This window comes from Ostrinia nubilalis, chromosome 4 (assembly GCF_963855985.1).
Source record: "Ostrinia nubilalis chromosome 4, ilOstNubi1.1, whole genome shotgun sequence".
Classification (NCBI taxonomy): domain Eukaryota; kingdom Metazoa; phylum Arthropoda; class Insecta; order Lepidoptera; family Crambidae; genus Ostrinia; species Ostrinia nubilalis.
In genome coordinates this window covers 9,142,196-9,154,837 of record NC_087091.1, presented here as the reverse complement: position 1 = coordinate 9,154,837, position 12,642 = coordinate 9,142,196, and the positions used below count along the sequence as shown (strand labels likewise).

At 34.0% G+C, this 12,642-nt stretch overlaps 3 protein-coding genes across 4 annotated transcripts in view; 2 read left to right on the top strand and 1 right to left on the bottom strand.

The window, feature by feature from the left end:
* Nucleotides 1-12,642, top strand: part of LOC135088635 (uncharacterized) — a 65,808-nt gene that overhangs the window by 32,296 nt on the left and 20,870 nt on the right. The gene's annotated exons all lie outside the window — the stretch shown is intronic.
* LOC135088637 (GPN-loop GTPase 2) lies at nucleotides 1,399-3,124 on the bottom strand. Of its 2 annotated transcripts, none has more exons than XM_063983559.1 (2): nucleotides 3,000-3,124; nucleotides 1,399-2,725 (listed from the first exon to the last, which is right to left on the bottom strand). In XM_063983559.1, exon 2 carries the CDS (start codon nucleotides 2,297-2,299, stop codon nucleotides 1,424-1,426), a length of 876 nt encoding a protein of 291 aa, XP_063839629.1. In that variant the 5' UTR covers nucleotides 2,300-2,725; nucleotides 3,000-3,124; the 3' UTR covers nucleotides 1,399-1,423. The 2 variants fall into 2 exon arrangements, with proteins under 2 accessions (XP_063839629.1, XP_063839630.1); XM_063983560.1 differs by having other exon boundaries at nucleotides 1,399-2,457.
* On the top strand, nucleotides 4,463-6,117 carry LOC135071489 (large ribosomal subunit protein eL37). Its single transcript, XM_063965265.1, has 3 exons — nucleotides 4,463-4,547; nucleotides 4,724-4,859; nucleotides 5,941-6,117. Exons 1-3 carry the CDS (start codon nucleotides 4,545-4,547, stop codon nucleotides 6,078-6,080), a joined length of 279 nt encoding a protein of 92 aa, XP_063821335.1. The 5' UTR covers nucleotides 4,463-4,544; the 3' UTR covers nucleotides 6,081-6,117.

The window sequence follows — 12,642 nt, the reverse complement described above, 5'->3', positions numbered from 1 at the left end:
AAAATATTGTCCGAACCCTTAATATTTCTCTTCGACAAATACTTTAACACATTGTGAACCACTTTTCTTTCACGACTATAAAAAGATTTTAGCAATTTAATTCACAAAATCAATTGCACACATTTAAAATAAAGTTTGTTTACACTTTGACAGCAATAGACAGCTTGATTATTGACATGCAAGGTGACATGTAAATGAAGTTTTCAGTTACTGTTGCCATTAAAAGAAATTAGTACCATTAGTTTTCCGCAACATGGCGAGGGTTTTTATGTTCCTGGTCAGGCTATACTATACATAGGAAATTCTGTCCGGCCGGGAATCGAACCCGGGGACCTCTTGCTTGGCATAGTAGTCCGTTTTAGAGCCACTACACCAAACGGCCGTACAGCAACGTCAAATATGTGCTTCGAGACACCCAAAAAGTTGACAACACAATCACAAAATAGACACAACCTTATTCCAATCATAACAAAGACATGTTTGCTTAGAATTTTTTGCCAACTTTGGGTGTCACGTACTATTTGACGACGTACCACTGGTGTTCCACGGGTCAGAAGGGAGTATAGCATATGTATACTACTGTAATGAAGAATGTTCACTAATTTTGTTTTTTAGCTTTCTGTATTTTCTGTTAAAAATTAAAAATACACGTGAAAGAATTATTTCGATACGTCAATTAGTTTCCAAGATATTGAATTTTAAAAGTGCGGGCGGCGGCCGGCCCGCCATTTTATGCGCGTGACGTCATATTACAGTGACTGGCTCATATTTGTATGGGTGGAATCTTGCAAGCTGAATTAAGACCCACTTCCGGACAACCGATTAAGCTGAAATTTCGCAAACACATGTGATTTGGATGACCATGCAATATTATGATGACATGGAGCTGATCTGATGATGGAGCTGGGAGGTGGCCATAGGAACTCTATAATAAAACGACTTAAATGCATCGAGTTTGGGCTCGTTCGTTTTGTATTGACGAGTATTTTAATTCTATATAGTAATCGGGGTCTAATGATGGAGCTGGAAGGTAATTCGCAATAAAACGACACAATCGCATCAAGTTTGGGTTTGGTTCAATTTTAATTTCTGTGATGGGTCTGGGTGTTAATATGTATAATAAGTTTGTATTTACAAAAAAAAAAATATTTAAGTATGTTTATATCCGTTTTCTAGTGAGCGGACACTGTGAATGTACGTCACACGGGGTCACGTGACCGTCGGCGGGACTCAATATTTAAGCGAACTTTGAATGCCTATAAAATCATAACTACTGGGTATTTTTGAATGAAATAAAAACTAATGTATTTGTAAATGTAAAAGCTTAACTGTAACATAGGTTTCAAGTGATTTTGCATACCTAGTAACATTCTCAATTACAAAAATAAAACAAACACATTTAGAATGCAAAGTAATCCTTTATTTACTCCACAATATCATCAGTAACAGGATTTGTAACACCCATTGCACAAGCTAACATACTATTTATATGTCTTCCTTCATTACTCTTAAAAACATATCCATTTACTTTGTCCACTAAATTTTTAACAGCCATCAAACTTTTTTCATCCATCATGTTAACAAGTTGGAATGTGACTAAACTATAGTCTTCAATAATCGAAACAAAAGCACGATTTAACTTTTCATATTTGCTTGTAAAATTATCACTGTCTAAGCAATCAAGAAGGTAGTTCAAATCTAAAACTTCAGTATAAAAATCAATTCCAAAGTCTAATTTATTTATGTGCTTCTTAAGCAAATCTACTTTTGTCAAAAGATTTACATGTGGGAGTCCAATTTTCAACATTGCATTCAATGATAACATAAGAGCTGATATGAATTTCCCAGCATCTGAGCAATGATGTGAATCCACCAGGTGGACCACACACAATTGAAGATTTCCATTGTTAGTTAGATTGTTAATGATATTGCTTAGACTGTTGTGATGGCAATAAAGTTCCACTTGACCAGGTAAATCAAATATGAAATCGGCAAAGTTTTCACCTTTTATTTGCTCTAACAGCCAATCAATATTTTTTTCTAGATATTCCATACAATAAAGTAAGGCACCATTTGGCCCAAGGTTCTGTTGGGTCATGACATTTTCCAGGTGTATCAATTGTCTTATATCAATGTCTGGTTCATAACACATTCCATCGTTAGCCGGGTCAAGGTTTACCAAAACAACTTTTCTTCCACTCTTCTTCAACACTGTCGACATTCTATAGCAATAAGTAGTTTTTCCAGCGCCTGGGGGACCAATTATTAGTTGACCATAATATTTGTGGACTGGCTTCATTTTTTCTTAGCTATCTTCTTTTTTTAAGTCTAAAATTATATCTTTGCACGCTTTAACTGTTTCAATGTCATATGTCTTCAAGTTTATAAAAATGCAAAGAGGTTTTGTAATTTTTATTGCTTCCGCCAGGTATCTAGCAGCTACTTGCTGTTCTTCTCCTGTATCACCAAAAATAACTTTTGTTGTATAAATGTCATTTGCACATAAAGGATTAAGGACTTGATCCTTTTGAACCATCAACATGCTTCCAATTTTTTGGTATTGAGATACAATAAGTAAAGTTTTATCAGTATATTCAGCAAGAACAATTTCAGTAGGAGTTTCGTCAATATCGGCAGCTACAGACCGAAATAATAACTGCTCGCTCTCAGTTTCAACATTGTTAATAGACAATGTTTTCATAACACCTAGCAGTTCCATATTTATCTAAAATCGAAATGACAAAATTCATAAATGCTGGGCGAGTGAACAGAATTTTATGGAGTCTGTTTAATATCGTTTTAGACTTTCATGACCAATAAATATACCATAAATTAACCTTTTTTTCTAAAGTTAATGAATCTTTAAAAGTTGTGGTATTCATTTACAACTAGGTACGCAATAAATTGGCAAAACCAGTGTGCTGTAAATTCGCACCATTGAAGCCATTAGACAGAATAATAATAAATTTATAAAAATCGAATAAACAAGAACTACTTACATTTGTGTTAATTACTAGTTGTTAATAGATTAAAACATAGGTTTATTGTATTTTCCCTATATTATATTGTGGGATTATTACTTCCAAAAGTAAAAAAGCAAGGAAAGAATCGTAAGCAAGCTGACCACAGATATGGATAGATGCAGCTTGTTGTCAGAAAATTTGTATGAAGACGAGCGTGCCACTTTTTTAACGTCATTAGTGTCATTTTAGCGAATTTTAGTGATTGCCGCAACGTAAAAATAATCGTATCATCGTACTGCAATCGCAAAGTCATCGAATGATATCGTGAGACTAGATTCGACAGTTAATTAATTCCGATAAAACTGATATTTTGTTAAATTTATAGCTAGTCTGTTGTGTTGATTAAAATACTTTTGTAGCGGTAAACGTCATTCTATATTATTAATTTTCAAATACATAATATTTTTATTGTGCTTAATGTATAATATCAAAGTAATGATCGTTATTCCATTGTGTTAAATAGTACTACTAGTTTAATTCATACCTACCTAATTTCATACTTTTAAATATCCTAGTACCTGACCTAGTTTTATAAAATAAAGACTACTCAAGCTTTTTATTTTTAATTAATGTAAAAATGCGTAGTTTTGCCAATACGTTTTCTTTCATATAGCTAAGTCAGTTATCTAGTTTTGAAGATATTTCTAAACGACAAAATCCAGTGCCATCGTATTACATAGACGTATACCTACTGCGACCACTGACCTAACTTCTTGATTTATTTGTTACTTGTGCTGTTAATTACAATTCTCAATCCGTAAATAATTTCTTCTTTCTACCGTGTTCGTACTACTGTCCTCGTAAAATCATCGTAACCGATTGTTGTAATCGGATTACATGAACATCACTCGACCATGTATGTCCATTTGGACATATCGGAATGGCACGCTTTGACGAGCAACTGGCTGCATCTACTCTAATCCATATCTGTGAAGCTGACCGATGACAGATGAATGAATGACAGGATGACTGCATGACAGTGACAAAACAAAATCAAGGAAGCGGCCACAGATAAGGAAGCGGCGAACAGAAGCGAATTCATAAAACATAAATAATTATTAGGGTTTGGGCACACTGCATCATTTAATTGAAATAGTATCTGTCTAATCGTATCGATCGTATCAGTAGGCACATGTCAACATTCAACATTTTTCGTAGGCAATTTTGTTGAATGTTGACATGTTTTAGTTGATTTTGTGGGGCAAAAGACGCGCTAGGCGGCCTTAACCATGGACGGATGTCTGTATCGTTTGTATAAAAGGTCCATTGTGTTTAGCTTGATGTGCCGCCGTTGCCTGTGCAAAGATATTTAATTACTTATTGCTGTATAAATTATCAGCCTCTTATTAAAACTGTCGTTAACATTAATAATAAAAAATGTAGTCGTAGGATAATCGGCAGATATTCAATTATAATTCGATATGTATAAAATTTTAATCGATTAGACTCGATTCACCAACTTTATATCCAAACACCTTACCACATCACTAAAGATTCTCTTGGGCTGTCAATTCTGACAAAATGGTACTGTATTTCGAATTTGTGAAATAAATCTTTAAAAATCCTTACAATTTGGAAATTAAATGAAAATTTGTGCAGTTAATTATGACCGGTTTAATCTACCAAAATGGTTTTAGTGTATATTTACGAAGATTCAAGGAGTGTTGACTATATAACCTACACCTCAATGTTTATTTCAGACGAAAGGAACGTCGAGCTTTGGAAAGCGCCGGAATAAGACCCACACATTATGCCGAAGATGTGGAAGGTCATCATATCACATTCAGAAATCTAAATGTGCTCAGTGTGGCTACCCTGCAGCGAAACTGCGATCCTGTAAGTAGCTATACTTGCAACTTCATTTTTATAACCTATTATATGATGTTCATGAATTCTTTTCTCAAATATAATGTTCTAGTAGTTTATTCATCAATATCATTAGTTTCCTATTGGTTGTCGTATGAAAATGTATCCCTGTTGACTACATAGTTGTAACAACTTTTGAGGATTACTTGGTCAAACTTAAATCATTATTTTCACACATGCATCTGATGTATCTTAGGTTAGAGTAAAATTTGAATTGAGTACCTATCGAAAGTTCATAGCACCCAACGTGACCCAACCGTCACTATCATTTCAATTTAATACACTAGTAACTAATCCCAGTGTTGTTCTTTTTGCTGGGCAGCAATATGAAAGAACAGATAGGTACTAAATGCACATTCTCTAGGTTAAAAAATTGCTAAGTTCTTGCCTGTCAAAGTTTACTTTAGCTACCTATTTATACTTGGAGCAATCTTTGTTTATACATACAAATATACAAATTAAATGGAAGCTTTGATGTTCAGACAAAACTACTTGACAATTTTTAGACTATCACATCAACTATACTAAAAAGTATCACCCAATTTAGGTATACAATTTTAAACTAGGTATACATAATTTTAAATATTTATGACATGTACTTATTCATAATCCTACACTGATTGAGGACTTATTCTTCATAGGAATATTTCCTTGTATAATGTAGGTATAGAAAACTGAAATATTTACCTATTATAATTCTTAGTTATTATTTTTTATAAATAGATATTTCATACATGTTAATCAGTGATCATAGATAGTTATTTTGGTTAATTGTCCACATACAATTAAGCAAAATGCCGACTAGAATGCCGGCATTTTTAAATAATAAATAATTGATAAATTAATAGCAAGTTTAAAAAAAAAGTTGTTTGATACACTCAACGTCAAATAGTTCCCGACGTCCAGGGTGACCAAAAAGTTGTTAACACAATCAATATAAATGCTGAGTGTACAACAGTGATAGGTCCATAGAATAAATTGTCTTTGCAAACACTATTTTGTTTATTCTGCTGTTCAGAAATAATATAGACTTTGCTTTGTTCTATTACAGACCACTGGTCAGTGAAGGCTAAGCGCAGGAAGACCACTGGTACCGGCCGCATGCGTCATCTGAAGATCGTCAGGAGGCGTTTCCGCAATGGCTTCAAGGAGGGCAAACCTACCCCTAAGAAAGCTGTAGCCTCCTCGTAGATTTACTGCTAAACATCAATAAAAATCCTAAAAAATATGTTTGTTTTATTTTGTACTAATATCTATTACATAAGATATTTCCTGGGATAGTTTTGTAAATTAACTCCTAGTCGCCCGAAATGGAAGCAAGTGGGAATAGCTCCTGGCTGGGGTTGCCTACTGCTGGTGGTGAAGAATTATTTAATTATTTTATTTACATACTATTTTTAAAGTAGGTAACAAATCTCTGCAAGAAAAATTCAATTTTAGTTAAAACCACACACCAACAAATTCAGGAATGTATTGGAATGGAAGTTAACTCTTATTCAAATGCGAGCTGGTATGCATTTTTTTTACAAAGTTGAAGTGGATTTTGGGTAATTGTGGGTCACTTATTTCATATTTTTGATCAAAATTTATTAAAAAATAGGGGAAGGGGTAGTTTTTTGGGTGGTAAATAATTTACCATTATCCATTCATGACTACAAATTATTCAATGTTGGTGGTAAAATAGTTACCATTGTCCGTTTTGGTTTATTTTTGGTTCTTGACTGGTGACTTCCTCTTGGTTCTACCTATATTTTATTAAATATTTTGGGAATGAAATAATATTGTTTTTATAAAAATAATATAATATTAATATTGGTCATTATGCTTACAATTATTATGCTTACCTTGAGTCTGAAACTAACAATAAATTCACTGATTACGTAACGTCAAAACGTAACGTAAACAGTTATCAAAATAACTTAAAATTTCTCCAAATATTTATTTAGTTTTATTTGTGCACATACAAAAAACAACAGTTATTTTTATATATCATCAAACTTTTGTCAAGACGGGATCGGACAGTGGTAAACTATTTACCACTTCTTTAAAATGTCTAAACTATATGAATAAATCAATTGCAGACGCTGCCTATAAGTGAGACTATACAATAAATGTTATAGTTTAGGATTTTGAATCGAAAAAACACATCAGAATTTTCGTTGAACAAAGTTTCAAAAATACCAAAAACGCGCGCTAAAAACTTGAAATTTTTCACACCAAAACTGTTTGATTGACTTTGACATTACCTGACAGTGACAAATGACGTTGAAAAGTTGTAAGATGGCATAGATAAGTAAAAAAATATATTTAAAAATATAAATAAGTGACCACGATATCTTTAAGTATCACCATATCGAAAATTAGGATCCTTTTTTAAAAGTAAACGAAGTGGTAATATATCTACCTTTATTTGAATAAGGGTTAACATAACTGGTGATTTTATTTTATTTGTTCTTGAAGAAAAACAAAAACAGTCTTAAGTAGTAACATTCAAAAAGGTAGTATGTTTTACATTTATTTATTTATTGTCTATTTTATTAAATAATCGCGGGGCCGAGATTAGGGATCTGAATTATTGATACATCTCAATATCGAGTGGCCGGTATTAGGGAAATGTGCATTAAAACATTTAGCTATTTTATATGTTAGCAGTAACAATAAAATTAAAAGAACTGCTCAGTTTGATCATTAGATCCTAAAGTCGGCCACTTAAAAAATATTTTTATCAGCTAAGTACGGCCGATATAAGTGAATCGATGCGTTATAGTAACGGCCACCTTAGAATACCTCGAGCTTTATGATAAACAAGAACTTGGAACATTTTTTTAAATAATAATATTAGCATGTAAATAAAAATTACTAATAATTCCGTTAACCCCTCTTTCGTTCGTTCGTTTCAGCCGAAAGACGTCCACTGCTGGACAAAGGCCTACCTCAAGGATTTCCACAAAGACCGGTCCAGCTCGTGGTCGCCACTCAAGAACTTTCCTGCCCCAGCGGCCATCAGCTCTACGAGCTATGTGCCCCGCCCACTGCCACTTGATTTTAGCGATTCTGCGGGCTATGTCAGTCACTCTGGTTCTCCTACGGATCTCCTCAGTTCTGATTCAATCACGCAGGGAAACTCCGAACATAGCACGCTCCATCGCCCTTTGGGTGACCTTGAGCCTTTTTAAGAGGCCCATTGTAAGCTAAATATGATTGTGACAAGAGTGGGTTTACCACAAGTCGAGCGGGCGGCGGGGATGATCAAACCTGCGTTCCTCGGATCACGAGTTGGCTACTTAGTTAGTTTGCACCGTTTGGTTTGGCTATTGTGGCTTCAAGTTTTATTGATGTGACTAAAGAAGATTTTGCTTGCCACCACTGTTTAGTGCAAAAAAACACACTATGGCATTCTTCACCGGTTAACCTTAGGGCCCAAATGAAATTAGAGTAGGTAAGTAAGTGGTGAACACAAAACATGTTTAAATTGAGTAATATCGTCTTGCAGGTTACTTATCTTAAATATAATAAACACGCATATGAATAAATACATAAATTATATCACGAGTCAAAATAATTTATTAATCGAAGTTCAACTCTGCCGTCCGATCACTATAACGCCGTTAAGTGCAAAAACCACTTTCGGAGAAAAACGAGTTTAAAGATCGAGAATTAAAAAAAATTCGCTGTTTCAAAAGTAAAAGAGTAATTTGTAATTTAAATATATCATTTTAAAGGTATTTTTAAGAGCTACAATTGACACAAACTCTCACGACGCTACATATTATAGATTTTGAAATATTTTAATTTATACATTTTAACTCAGTATTATTGAAATAATATCTCAAAAAATACACAACTAAAACGCCGGTATGGCTACCTTAACGGCGTTTAAGTTTTGGATCTTGAATAACTTTGATACATTTGTAAAAGGAGTTTCTAACTAATATTTATACTAAACTTTAATGCCGTTAAATAGTTTAACGACGTTTTAGCTCGGTAAAACTATTATTTTTAACGTGAAAATACTTGCCTTAAATGCAGCTAATGTTAGCTAACGTCATTTAAGTCTAGTATTAACACATAAATTACGAAACTATTGGTATGCCTGTTTGATTCGTTTTGATTACAAGACTAAAATGCAGTTAAGAACAAAACCTTTCACCATAACGGCATTTAAGCTAAGTACTAGCTACTTAGTAGTTCAGGAAATAAAGAAAATTGCATTTATGTCAAAAATAACAACACCTGTTTTAGTGTTGAAAATTTATATTTATTTAAAAAAAATCAAGTCTTTACTATTTTTAGCATTCGTTGATATCAATCATACGTTTTATTATAATAATTTCTTAAATTTACCACTTTAAAAAAGTAGATACCCATAAAAGACAACACAAAATAAAATTTTCATTATTTGAGAGCAATTAAAACCAACTATTGAAAGTTCTCAAACTTAGCAGTTTCACAATAATAAAAATAATAAGTGACGACACTTTATTACCAATGCCGCAATATATTTATATTATTTTGACTGTTTCAGTAGGCTAAAAATTGAGATCTATTTATTTAATTCAATAATAATGTACAACGCGGCAAGCTTTACCTAATAAATTAACTTCACGCTGCTTATAATAATCACCTAGTTAGTGAGAATGGTGAGAATCATGTTTATCAAATGGAAATAAACTACAATTCTTAAGTAAAATAGTATCAAATTAAGTCGACATATAAGTGTATATTAAACAATACACTGTATTTACAGTATTGTCGAGAATATTATTCTCGGGAACTTTCACGGTAGGTAATATTCTCAATATAACTACACCTTTACTAAATTTAATTTTTTCTTCGAGAAATGTTGTTTTAATGACAAAAATGTCTTTTTACACGTAATTACATAATGTTACTGTCCATTTGTTCGTTTTTTGACATTAAGGGCATATTTCACAATCGCTTAGTAAGGGCCTGTTTCACGACTTCTGAATAAGTTGTGGATAGCCTATGTGACGGATCATTTGACACATTTTTATAGAAATTACGTGCTAGCTAGATTGACCCGACACTTACCGAATATATCCCTCGTAGTTGTGGCAGATCTAGGCACAATGCTCGATGGCCTCAGTAGAGCCTCGCAACAAGTGGATCTCAAAATGAACATGGACAAGACAAAAATCATGTCAAATGTCCGTGTTGTACCCACTCCTCTGAAAGTTGGAGACTACACTCGAAGTTGTTGACAATTATGTATACCTGAGACAAACCATCCAGTTAGGTAGGTCCACCTTTGAGAGAGACGTCGATCGTCGAATCCAGCTCGGCTGGGCAGCGTTCGGGAAGCTTCGCGATATTTTCACGTCCGAAATACCGCAGTGTCTTAAGACAAAAGTCAAGTGTGACCAGTGTGTGTTGCCAGTGATACTAAACGGATTTGAGATGTGGTCGCTTACTATGGGCCTCATAAAAAGGCTCAAGGTCACCCAAAGGGCGATGGAGCGTGCTATGCCAAGCATAGTTTCCCTGCGTGCTCGAATCAGAAATGAGGAGATCCGTAGAAAAACCAAAGTGACCGACATAACCCGCAGAATTGCTAAAATCAAGTGGCAGAGCTGAATATGGCCGATGGGGTAGAAAAATTCTCGAGTGGCGACCACGAGCCTGAAGACGTAGTGTGGGCAGGCAGGCCCCCCTTACTAGATGGATCGACGATCTGGTAAAGGTCAGAAGAGGTGCCTGGATGCGGGCAGCGCAGGACCGATCGTTGTGGAAATCCTTGAGGAGACCTTTGTCCAGCCGTTGAACGACATTTGCCTGAAACAAACGAACGTTATGTCTTCGTCTAACATAGAAGATGTAAAACAAAATGAACAAGTAAAATGATCGAACACGTCCAGGCTTCTTTTACTAGTTTTTAAAATTAGAAAACAAAACGCAACGTGTTCTTATCATTTAAAACTCAGAGGCACACTGATGCTCAATTACCGCACTGCCGTGTCCTAAAGTTGCAGTGCGCATTAGCCACGAAAATAGTGACAAGACAGCAATATCTCACTAACACGTTTCATACCTTGTTTATAACGACTAGTCTTAGATAATAAAACATAGAAACATTGCACATCACATATTAATAAACAACAAACATAAAATTAAAACTAAATTTATTTTGTTGAGAACGCTAGGAATATTTCCGGGAGCGTTATCAGCGGCACATCAGTAACTCTGACTGAGCTGAGTGATCGACCCACGCAACGACGCTTAGAACACTTCATTCAACTTTTTGAACATAGCCGCATTATAGTTTAGGAATGTAGGTTAACGGCATTTAAGTCTTGTAAAAATGTAAAAAAACACATAGATTGTTACATTTGGTTAGCCTTAATGGTGAATTTACTAGTGCAATTTTAATAAATAAATTCATGTAATACAAAGCTATAATGCCGTTATTGGACCTTTGTTGCGTTTAAGTCTAATAATTTTACTTAACGGCGTTTTAGTCTTGAGGAGTCTATTAACGCTTTGCAAAGAGCAGCTTAGCAATATTGTCGTTAAAGTACCTTGACGGCTGTATTGACTAGAAATTGTAAATAACGGCAATAAAGCTTTGTAATTTTTCTTAATTTTTTTATTCTAATAACAATTAAAGACGCTTAACCGCGTTTAAGCTAAGAAATGTAATGTAACTGCATTTTAGTTATGTAATCTTGCAGAGGCGAAGCAGTTAGCGGCTTTCTTATTTTTTTTATCTCAGGAACTAAACAAGATATAAAAAATTCGATAATAGTGCTAGATTAAGCATTTTTTTCTGATTCGGATGGTATTCAAAAGTCAAAATTGACCAATTGTGGGTTAACGGCATTATAGTGATTGGACGGCAGAACTGGCGCCCAACGTGGTGCGTTATTTTTTATATCGTTCTAACCGAGAATAAATAAGTATTATGAAGCAATCGCAAATGAGTCACAACAGCGTTTAATTTATTTTTCACTTTAAGCTACTTTTTGAGATACATCTAATCTTTACAGTCCGAAGTTAGGGGAATTTTTGTAACTTCTTCTTTTCGAAGTTAGGTAGGTAGGTATAGTTCTGTAACCAACTAACAAAATGGTCTGCAATTTTTTTTTCATTATAATGATAGATATACAGTGTGTCCGGGCATGTAGTGATCAAATTATTTAAGGGCGTAATCTATGGACAATTTTATCGGTGAAAATACTTTAAATTTGGGACTTGACCCATTTCTCGCATATTTACAAGGATTTAAGTTTTTAAATTTAAGTTTTCACCTCTTACTTCAAAAACAAGTGATAGCGTGGGTAGTTTAACATTAAAAAGCAAACATTTTATATCATGCGATAGCCAATAAAATTATCTATTAGTAGAAGTAGAAAACAGATACAAGTTTCATACATTTTAAGGGTGTAAGAATGGATTTAATTGGAAATAAACATGATTTTTTTCACATCTTTTTCAGTTATTTCCCAACACTAGAAAAACCAGGTCGTTAAGGTATGTTTTATTTGCATTTTATTATTAGTATTTGAGCTAGTCTACAAAACGAATGTAAATTTATTAGTCTACGTCTATTAGTTTCGACGTAATTGTTGAACAAAGATACCCCTTCCCAGCGGTTTCCATAGCGCACGCGACATGCGAAAATGCACTGCCTGAAAGAATCACACAACCTATTCCGATTACTATGGAAACCGCTGGGAATGGGTATCTCTGTTCAACAATTACGTCGAAACTAATAGACGTAGAATAATAAATTTAC

Coding starts and splice junctions, on each gene's coding strand:
- LOC135071489 (XM_063965265.1), top strand. Junction 4,860..5,940: donor TGCAGCGAAACTGCGATCCT/GTAAGTAGCTAT, acceptor GTTCTATTACAG/ACCACTGGTCAGTGAAGGCT.
- LOC135088637 (XM_063983559.1), bottom strand. CDS start 2,299: ATGAAGCCAGTCCACAAATATTATGGTCAACTAATAATTGGTCCCCCA.